This window comes from Argentina silus, assembly GCF_951799395.1.
Source record: "Argentina silus genome assembly, chromosome: 20".
Lineage (NCBI taxonomy): Eukaryota > Metazoa > Chordata > Actinopteri > Argentiniformes > Argentinidae > Argentina > Argentina silus.
Genome location: NC_139674.1, coordinates 5,563,890 through 5,574,676, shown reverse-complemented (window position 1 = coordinate 5,574,676; position 10,787 = coordinate 5,563,890). Strand labels below are relative to the sequence as shown.

General features: G+C 42.3%; 1 protein-coding gene across 1 annotated transcript; it reads right to left on the bottom strand.

Annotated features, from left to right (window-relative positions):
* Positions 1–47: 47 nt before the first annotated feature.
* irf5 (interferon regulatory factor 5) lies at positions 48–9,373 on the bottom strand. Its single transcript, XM_083692222.1, has 9 exons — positions 9,057–9,373; positions 6,095–6,278; positions 5,183–5,369; positions 4,948–4,979; positions 4,824–4,851; positions 4,220–4,663; positions 2,099–2,488; positions 1,461–1,579; positions 48–1,271 (listed from the first exon to the last, which is right to left on the bottom strand). The coding sequence occupies exons 2-9, from the start codon at positions 6,269–6,271 to the stop codon at positions 1,083–1,085; spliced, it is 1,566 nt and encodes a 521-aa protein (XP_083548348.1). The 5' UTR covers positions 6,272–6,278; positions 9,057–9,373; the 3' UTR covers positions 48–1,082.
* Positions 9,374–10,787: the final 1,414 nt, after the last annotated feature.

Below are 10,787 nucleotides of genomic sequence, written 5' to 3'. Positions count from 1 at the left end.
ACTGTATGTGTGTAGATCAGGGAAGCGGTTACCACAGTATTGCTGAATGTATTCATAATGTAGTATTTATTAAAAAATATAACATTCCAATATTTTTGACTGATATTGTTGTGTATGGCTGTCAGAATCATTTTTTGGCACATTGTCCACTCTGGAGAGGAAGCCAATAACAGAATACAATCATTTACAGATATCAGACCTGGCTTGAAAAGTAATTGTGTTTGCTTGGGCCTGCCTGGAGTACCAGATGGGTAGGGTTTCTATGTGGGAATATTCCATTGTGCCAGGCAAACTCAACCAAACACAGTAAAGTATTTGAAATGATTTAAAATACTATTTTAATCCAGGTCTGCCAGATACATATATACATACATAACGTGTTGTGGTTGCATTGTGGGTACATTAAAAAGGTGGATACAAAAGAAAAGGGAATGGAAGGAAATTAAAAAGTGACTTATAAAAGGGAAGAAGAAATCCTACCTGCCACCATCTGTAAAACAATACTGCAATGGTATTTATTGAAATACTAAACAAACACATTTCATGGGACCATAGAACATCAAGTACACATAGCTAACACAATAGGGCCAGTGAAGTTAAAAAGCAGAGGTGGGGATATCACCAGGGTGGAGCAGTTCAGTTCAAGAGTCGCTGGGCACCCGGGTTCAAAGACTTGGCTTGTGGGTGGAAGATTGTTTGCTAATGGGAACTCCAGTGTTGAGCATGATCAGAACCAGAAGAGTGGCACAGTGTTGAATGAGCAGGTTTCCACCTAATGGACTAGCGATGTAGTGGAGGGTAAGCACACGTAAAAACTGCTTACGCAACTTTTTGGGAGGGTGAGTAGAGTTTTACGGGAATTAGTGGATTATAACATATCATAGCATTTACTTCAGTCATTTTGAGGTGTCCAGTGTTTACCCAGCCTTTTTTATACCTTGATAAGGGCCCATGGGAAGCACAGTTCCTAGTGAGTAGTTCCAGATGAGGGGTCTTGAATACCCCCCAGTCCCTGATTTGGGAGGTCATAATCTAGGGCCTGTTGAAGAGTGAAGCCCCCCAGTATGTCAGCCCTGCCTGCTTCAGGGCCTGTTGGTGGCCCAAGGCCCATGGGCATGCTGGCTCTGGAGGAGTCTCTGTAGCTCCTTAAACTGCTCCACCGTCTGGTCCTTGATGTCTGGGTTGGAGATCTGCAGTCGGATGCTGTCTGTGGACCAGTTGAGCTCTCCAGAGAACATCTCTGTCAGGATCCGTGCCACCACTGGGACCACCTGGACACACGATGGGGGAGGGTCGCTGTGAACTTCTGTGAGGGTGTGATCATCTCTGTCTATGCTTATTGTGTAATGAATGATTTGGCTGGTATTCTATGTGTAATTGTAAACCAAATAAATTTCCCATAAAAGCCATTGTACAAAATGAGCCAGTATGTTTCTCCAGAACCAGAGCACAGTGCTCACCTGGACGACAATGAGCTTCTTCTCCTTGGGTTTTCCGTCAGGCCAATCCTCCCCAAAGCAGAAGTAGATCTCAAACGGAGGTGGGATGGGAGCTTCACCCCTCTGGTACAAAATGAGCCCTATTAAAAAAAGAAAGAAAGAAAGAGAGAGAGAGAGAGAGAGAGTGACAGGGAGAGAAAGAACACTTGAGCAATAGTCTACAGCATTACTACTAAGCTCAACTCACTCCTCTGTGGCTCAGTTGGTAGATCATGGCGCTAACAACGCTTAGGTTGTGGGTTGGATTCCCGCTGGGACCAAATATACTGAAAAATGTATGCACACACTGCAATGTCGCTTTGGATAAAGGGGTCAGCTAAATGGCATATACTATCATCTTAGGGAATATGATATTTGTTCTACTGCTAATTCATTGTTTGTACAAAGACTATGCAACAAAGTACATACAGTAAGCTCTTCTCAAGAGCTCACACAGAATGGGCAATGTTTATGGACTGAAATATTCAAGGCTTTACAATACAAAGCTATGGAGTCATTTATTAATTTTTTCAATCTCTGATGGTAGGGGTGTCTCCTAAAAAACACCCACAGGGAAGCTACTGCCAGGGATGACTAAAAACACTTATTGCCAGACTCACCATGCAGGAAGTTGTTGAGGCTGAACACTTTTATCTTATTCTCCCTCTGCATGGGGTTGGGCAGACCTTGTTCTGGAACGCCCGGTCCGGACCAGAACACCTTGCACTGGCAGAGGCGGACAGCGTAGATGTCCTGCTCCCAGATCTCCAGGATCAGCCCGCGGTCCATCACGTCCAGCAGGTGCTCTGTGTAGAAGCGCTGCTTCTCGTTCTGGATTTCAGCAGGACCAGGGAACAGGACCTGGTTGAGGGTGACAGGGCCGAACAGGTCCACCTGCTCCGGGGTGGGCTCCAGGTGGCCGTAGTAGAGCCTGCAGCCTTGGGGGTTACTCACGGTCAGAGAACCCACTGTACGGCCCCGGTATAGGAACTTTAGGTCCAGGTCAGTCACTGAAATCCACACGACAAAGAGAGAAGTGGTTGTTAACAGCTCAAGCACAAGAGTGCACTTCAGGATAACATTAACAACACTAATCATCTGTCATTGTGAATTATGCATTTTGCTACAAACCGGTAGTTATCTTAAGCTGCAATTTGGAACACAGCAACAAATAAAACACAGTGCCATTATATCTGTAAAGGCAAATTTGCCTCCTCAACAAGAGGACCCGTCATACCATTGACCACACCTTCAGAAGTGTGTGCCAATGGATGGGTGTGACAGACAGACATACAGGTGTAGCAGCGTCCCAGACTAATGCACACTATAATCCCTCTAATGACTCAAACGGAGGCAATTACAGTGCTGCTTGAAAGTATGTGAACCCCTTGTGCAATTATAGATTTGTTTTTTGTTTTTTACCATGAAATCTTTATTTAATCAGAACCACTCTTTTTTATCTGACATAACAGGTTTATATTTATCAATTACAGATGTTGGTTTAGAGGAAATCATGCATGCAGTAGAAAAACTACATTATAAAGAAATTAGTGCAGGTGCAAAAATAAGTGAACCCCAAGTTGCATTGGTTAAATCAAGTAGGTAGGTAGAATCAGGTGGGTAAATAAATGGGTACCAAATGAACCAATCAAAGGAGAGATCTTTAGGAAAGAGAGAAAAGAAACCTGGTCAGTTTTGTGTTACCCATACAGGTGAATGCAAAACACACCATGCCGAGAGGAAATGAGATCTCAGAGGACATCATTAAGAGGATAGTGAGAGCACATCAGTCTGGGGAAGGCTATAATATCATCTCAACAAGATTTGAGCTCCATCAGTCCACTGTGAGGCAAACAATTTACAAATGGAGAGCATTTAACATGACAGCAACAGAACGTCAAGCCATTAGTCAAGGAGCTAAAGCTGGGCTGAAAATGGAGACAACAAGACAACGACCCAAAAGCAGATGCTGTGGCAGGACCTGAAGCGGGCAGTTCATGCCAGACACCCCTCAAACCTCACTCAATTGGCTGAGTTCTGAAAGGAGAAGTGGGCAAAAATCCCTCAAAATAGATGTCAGAGACTGATTAGTGGCTATACGAGACTATTACTCCGTTATCGCTGCTAATGAAGGTGCTACAAGCTATTGACTGAAGAGGTTCACACATTTTTGCACACGACATCTGAGTTTTTGTTAAATAAACCACTTTCATTTAAAAAACAATGAAAATATATCATATTCCATATCTTTATTTGGAATGTCTGTATTACGATTTGGGGTTTAGATAAAGATTTTATAAGTTGATTTTAATATTTTATACAAAATAATGACCATCCCTCTAGGGTTCACAAACTTTCAAGCAGCACTGTATATTGTGTTGAGCATATACAGTATATACGCCATTTAGCTGTCGCTTTTATCCAAAGCGACTTACATTGCAGTGAGTGCATACATTTGTTAGTATATACGGTCCCAGCGGGAATCCAACCCACATCCTAGCGTTGCTAGGCACATGCTTTACCACCTGAGCCACAGAGGACCATATAAAATACATATAAAATACCAAACAAAGTTTAATCCATTTATGGAGGTGTATTCCAAGGAACAATTACCCCAACATACTGTATTACTCAAGGAATTACAGTTAAAATGTACATGAATGGCAAAGCAAAGTCTCTAGGTGAGATAAGTAGAGGTTCTCATTCTCATCACAGTGTGTGGAGGTGCAATTTTCACTCACGTGGTAGGCTGCTCAGAAGGTCGTATTTGTAGGGCTGCGCCTGCGCCTCTCCCTGGTTCTGGACTCCTGGCATAGAACTGGCCTCCATGGGGGCTGGGCCTGGGGCAGTAGAGGGTGCCATGGAGGGCAACTCTGAGATAGCAGTGGGTGGCATACTCCCTCCAACCATCCCCAGTCCGTTGGAGGGTCCTCCAGGGTGTACGAACCCCCCGTGTTCTACACCCACCACCAGCGGAACATGAGTAGGAAACTCTGGGGGAGCCATGGTTGGCCGAGGGAGGTCTACTGCCATGACCACACCCCTGTTGGGATTGGAGTGCATGCCGTCAGGCAGGAGAGGCAATGTGATTAGGGAAGAGGGCCCAAATCTTTCACCTCTGTAGGTCACGTCACCCCTGTGTGCAGGGAATGCTGGGAAAGAGGGCGTGTCACAGATTCTGGGGTCTGGGAGAGACAGCAGGACAAACACATCAGACAAATAACAGTTTTCAAACCTCTTACTTCAGGCTGATCCTAGTTCATCTATGGACAACGGCTGATGGAGTGATGGTATACATACTCAACACTGATACTCATATTCAAGTCAAGAGGGACAGTTTCTTACCAATGGAGAGGCTAACAATATTCGGCATCTGAAAATAAATGCATAAGGTTAAAGATTTTGATTCATGGGATTAATTGGAACACAACACGCTTCTGTGTTGTAGTTGCACATTTCTTCACCTTACCTCCTCATCTTCATCATCTTCATCAACAGTATCTGAAACAAAACCAAAAGGAACATCTCAACATTAATTCCAGAGAATTTTAAAAGTCAACAATTGAGTTCTTTGTCGTTTCAACTCCATCAAAGTAGCTAGTCAATCAGTTTGAAGTCTTCTCTCTCACTCATATGCACGTGCAAGCACGTGCGCGCACACAGACACACACACACACACACACACACACACTTCAAACACTTACCCCCATTGGCGGGCTGGTCATACACCTCGTAGATCTTGTATGGCTGGACAGGGGTTTCCTTGGTACCGTCGTATTTGAGCTTGAACTCACGGCTCTTATTGAGAGCACAGCGCAGGTTGGCCTTCCACTTGGCCGGGTCAGGCTCATCCAGCCCCTCCTTATACTTGCCTGTCTCCAGAGCCCAGGCCTGGGGGGAGGAAGGGAGGAGACGAGGGTGTTTATATGTGAATGCGAGTGACACAAGGTCAGGGGTCATATGACTAGTGTAAATGTGCTAAAATGGCAGCACCCTGAAACAAATTATAAACAACCGACAATTGAATTTCAGCATAATGTGCCTCTCTTTTCATTCCCAGTTAATATGTCTACTGCCTAATGATCTCTTCATCATTACACAGGTGGGTTACTGCGCTGCAAAATTAAACTACCACATTAGTCTGAACTAAATGGAGAACAGGGTAATTGCAAACAAGGAACAGAAGCGCAAGATCAGAAAAACCCAAGATACTAGGGGAACTCAGAAATGAAACTATGGCTCTTTCAGTTCACTAAAACAGTTGACACATCAATTCCCCAAGGAAGGAAGACAACCCAGTGACATCAGAGATTAGTTCCTTAGGGACTTACTGAATGGTGGTATGTGCAGTAAACATTTTGCACTTGTGGAAATGTTTTCTATGTAAGAACGCATGCAAAAAGCTAAACAAACAATGTGGTAAATTTGCAAAAGTAAATGGGTATGTAGTGGCCACAGACAGTGGTGGATCTACACATGGTCAACCATACGAAGATGCACCTGGATCTAAGAATCATGTTTCATATGGTATAAAACAATAAAAGCACATTCACAACCGTCTGAGTGAGAGGGTCAGAGACTGTAGGTTCTCTGTTATTTTGAACATGACGTCTGACCTTGAAGATGGTGTTCTCCTCCTCTGACGTGGGCAGGTGGCGTGTGGCATGTCTCCAGGGGATCTGGAAGAGCCTGTGGTCTACGCTGAGCCACTGCAGACCCGGGTACCTCCCGCTGTTCACCTGGGCTAGCAGCCAGGGCTTCAGACGGATCCGCCGTGGCTGCACATTCATCATGGGGACGCTTTGGGAGGACAGAGGGATGGTTTGAGGAACAGGTGACAGGGAAATAGGGGTAGGGGTGGAGATGGGAATGGTGTTAACTGTCTACTAGCTGTGGTATCTTTGTGAGTCTGTGAGGGAAAGGGGGAGGATGGTACTCCTGTCTGCAAGATGAGGACTGGGGATGGGAAGAGGGAGGAGGGTCAACAACAGTATGGCAGTGTCTGTTTATGATGGCAACAGGAACTCTGTTTAGGACATGATCACAGGAAACAGAGCTGGAAACAGAAACTGCTGAGTTGAATGGGGGGGGGGGGGGGGGACTGGGTGCAATGGGAAATGAGAAAAACCAAAAACCTTCTAGAACACTGAAAGCAAAGTTGAACAAACCATATAACTCTATGCACAAGGACTACTCCTAACAATTCTCAGTGCTTTTTTTTTTTCTTTTTTTAATTTTCACTAAGACCTGTATAGCCTCAAAGTTCGGTAACAGAATGACCCTAAAATATCTGCTCCAAATTAAGATTCAAATATGTCTGCAGAAAGAGTGGAGTAATACCTATCACATGACACCTTCAGTTTGAAAATATCTCTTTTGGTTGCTGAGCTACAGTAAGTGAAGTGGATTTACATGATGGTAACAGAATTACTGCAATGGATCCCCTATAAAAATGCAGAAATGGATTTGAATATCATTCTGTACATGATGGTGCAGCTAAAATAGAGAAACAAAAGTAGAAATATACAATAGACACTCTCATTAAGGTAATATTGTACTCTTTTATCAACTTAAATAAATTACATTAAAAGGGGAAATTGCCAATTTTGTTCTGTTTGGTAACAGAATGACCAGTTTTAAATCACTTATTGATTTAGTATATTAATTAATATCAGTAAAAACAATACAAGTATTTGGTAGGTCCATCTATACTTCTTCTTTTGTTAATTTTCATTATCCTTGCTCCTCAGAAGGCAGACACACTTGAAAATATCTTACACTTACAGTATGTGGGTTTTTGGTAACAGAATGACCCGGAGACTGGGGAATGGCTTGATATTATTTGACCGGGGTCTATACTTGAACATTAATGAGGTTTAATGTTTTTCTAAACATCTTTAAATACTTTTTCTGGTAGATGTTTTCTTAGGCACTTTTATATATGTTTGACCAGAAGTCAAAGCATTGCTTCTCCCTATTCTTATGATGTAAGATTGTTGACAAATGTATTTCTGACTTAATATCCCCAAAATATAAATATATTCCAGACTCTTAGCTTTCAATTGACACCCAATTTGATATGCTCTGATGAATTTCACATTTTTGTCCTCATGGGTCTTGAATCAATTTGCCCATGAAATGGCCCCCCAATCTTTTACTCCATTTCATGTGACAATCTGGTTGAATTGGCTATTGTCATTCCCAGATGATTATGGACCTGATACTATGACAAGCATACAGGCCCCCTGGGCCCAAAAGCACAGAGTCAACTGTCAAACTAGTGTATCATATGAGATCACAGAGGATCATTTGAACAGAGAAAGTATGTACAGTCGGTAATCATTTACAGCCATAGGGAAACTACGGTCTAAAGACACATATCACAGGTGAACACAAAGCCAGCCGCTAGTGAGCACCATTTATGTAACTGATCCTGGACTGGGAGAAAACAGATGCATGTCCTCCTCTGCCCTTTAACAACACACACACACACACACACACACACACACACACACACACACACACACACACACACACACACACACACACACACACACACACACACACACACACACACACACACACACACACACACACACACACACACCTTTTTTTCAACTCGTGTGTGTAAGTTAAAGGAATTAGCTTCCTGTATCAGTGGTTGTTTCCAATCCCTAAGTATGGTGAACACAGCAACCCTGTTCATTCAATATTGTACCTATACCACGTGAGGTCCTTGTAGGGTCACTGAGAACCAGATCAGATCTGCTCTGTAAACAAAAATCATAGACTGTGACCTTACAGAATAATACCAATGACTTGTATGTGCATTTCACTAGGGGGGTCTGAGTGCTTTACATTGTATGGAGTAACTCACGTAGCAACTATTGTGACAGTGAGCCAGACTGCTCAGTACACACATGAATCTGCTGAGTCAGAGTAGTAGATGAGCAGAACACTGGAAGGTTGACAGCACAGCGCTGCATATTCGCCTCTGCTGCATGCCTCATAGGAATTCAATGAAGTGGCAGAGTACTCATAATAGCTCCTATTTAGTCCATCAATTTAGCTGTCAGACTACATTCTAGAAAGATTGCTTATGATTGCACTGGTTGATGGACAGCTTGGGATTGGTATGGGCACCACGACATACAGACACTTTTTCAGGTGCTGCTACAGGGGTAAACATACCAGAGATAACCTGGTGTACCAGGACAGGTGTGCTAGAGTCAGAATGGGACTTGATAAATCACTCCTGCCAACTTCCCCGTAGAATGTAACAGAATACATTGCAAAACACTCTGGATTCCAATGACAAACTATAGGCTAGGTTCTGGTAGTTAGTAAACTGACAGAAATAGCATATGTCTAGTTTAGGTAGAGGCAATAATGTCAAAATCATTTACATCGCCTATTCACAAGACGAGATAGGCACAATATGGTGCTGGTTTGACACTGGCAAGAGTCACATGCAAACAATCCTCATAATGGTTAAATCCTCATAATATGTTAAATGCTCATATAAGAATATGATCCTGCTAATACAGTAGTTTAGGAGGCAGGGGAAAGTTTACCCACCTGGTTTAACGATCGGTTTATCCGCAGTGATTTCCTTCGCTTCGTTCCCTTATACCGAAGATAGCAACACTTTCCTTCTTCCCACAACCTGGAAAGGAGTATATGTGTGTGTGTGTATGAACACAGCTACAGGTAGCTCTAGGTAGGTCTCTGACAAGTGTCCCTAACACCCAAAGAAGTTAAGTATACAGGCATAAATGGGCGAGTGGCAGTCAGACACTTAATCCAAAATCGTATCCAAACTACTTATCTCAAACAGCGGCCAAACATAATTTGTGATTAACCACGAACAAAAACCCGGTGATTGCAGAACTTGCGCAGGTACCACCCTTCCGGGTGTCGGCGGTCTGTTATTAGGCGAAAGCAGAACGCAACATTGTTTCATTTTCAATAGTTGTGAAACGCTTGGTTGATTGAAGTTATGTGTGCTATATGGCTAATTGTTTCGGTCATTTAATGCAATTTATACAGACAGCTCAGGTATAGGCCCGAGAAAACAAATATGTAAATGTGTAACGAAATACAGAAATAAAAGCATTTTATTTATTTATTTTGTTTACTAATCTCTATGTATTTAATTATTTATTCATTTATTTATTCATGTATTCACACCTTCATATATTTAATTCATGGCTGCATTTATTAATTTATGTATTTATTCAGTTACTTATTTCTGTATTTTTTTTATCCAATATGATAATAAGGTGTCAATCAAACGTCAGTAGGTGGTGTCTAACACCCCATTGGCTGATCAATGTCACAGTGCAGTGCTCGATTACATTAGCCTTGCTCTGTTCACTCTGAAGACACACGATGCAAGGTAGTAACAACCATCTCATAATATGAGGCCAAATCCAAAACAAATTATCCAGTTTTAACGTGAACAGTTAGCACCTCTTGAATGTAGTTAGAATCCCCGATCGTATGGTTGATCCTTCCCTCACCCCCTGAAAACACACACACACACACACACACACACACGGCACTTTTCACTGATATAGGAGGCGCCAACTGTTGGGATGATTCGGTTTTGATTTGGCGTGATATATAACACCCAATCATAGCCAATTGTCTTGTTGTGTTTGTTTATTATCGTTTTCTTGGCACTGCAATGGCGACATGTGATGTGGAATAGTACACTTGTTTGTAGCCTACCATTCCACCAGCCATCATTCAGAATCTCCTGCTAGTTTGATTCTTCTGCCTGGTGAATACTACGTGGTCACGCCTACTGACTCATTCATCATTCATGACTCACGCCCACAGAAGTACAGAAATAAATGAATACATAAATAAATGAATGAAGAAATAAATTAAGAAATAATTAATTAAATGTGTTATTTCTTTATTTCCTTAGACATTTTCCTATTTATTTATTCATGTATGTACACTAATGTACAATTATTTATTTATTCATTATGGCAAGTTAGGTCCTCCATACATCCCATGATGGTTTGAAAGTAGGCTATGTCTCTGAATATGTTTGTATGTATGTCTTTGAATTGTGTATGTTTTTTCTTTTTAGATGGTTGGGGTTTGGGTTATTTAAGTGGGTGCACTAAGCAGGGATGTAGTAAAACAATATCTCATCCTCTCTCCGTCAGCCAGTCAGCTATGCAGTTTTTGTAGAGTCTTGTTGTGCGCCTTTTCCTTGTGTATGTCTTGTTCTCCCACCACTCTCTATAGTTCTCCCTCTGCTGTTGTACCCGATAGCAGTCCTTATTTGTGAAA

Bases quoted from the DNA above. Each gene is read 5' to 3' on its own strand.
- irf5 (XM_083692222.1), bottom strand. From the start codon at position 6,271: ATGATGAATGTGCAGCCACGGCGGATCCGTCTGAAGCCCTGGCTGCTA. The intron at 4,980-5,182 runs GTAAGTGTTTGA...GTTTTGTTTCAG, and splicing joins TGACCAGCCCGCCAATGGGG to ATACTGTTGATGAAGATGAT. The intron at 4,664-4,823 runs GTAAGAAACTGT...TGTCTCTCCCAG, and splicing joins TATTGTTAGCCTCTCCATTG to ACCCCAGAATCTGTGACACG.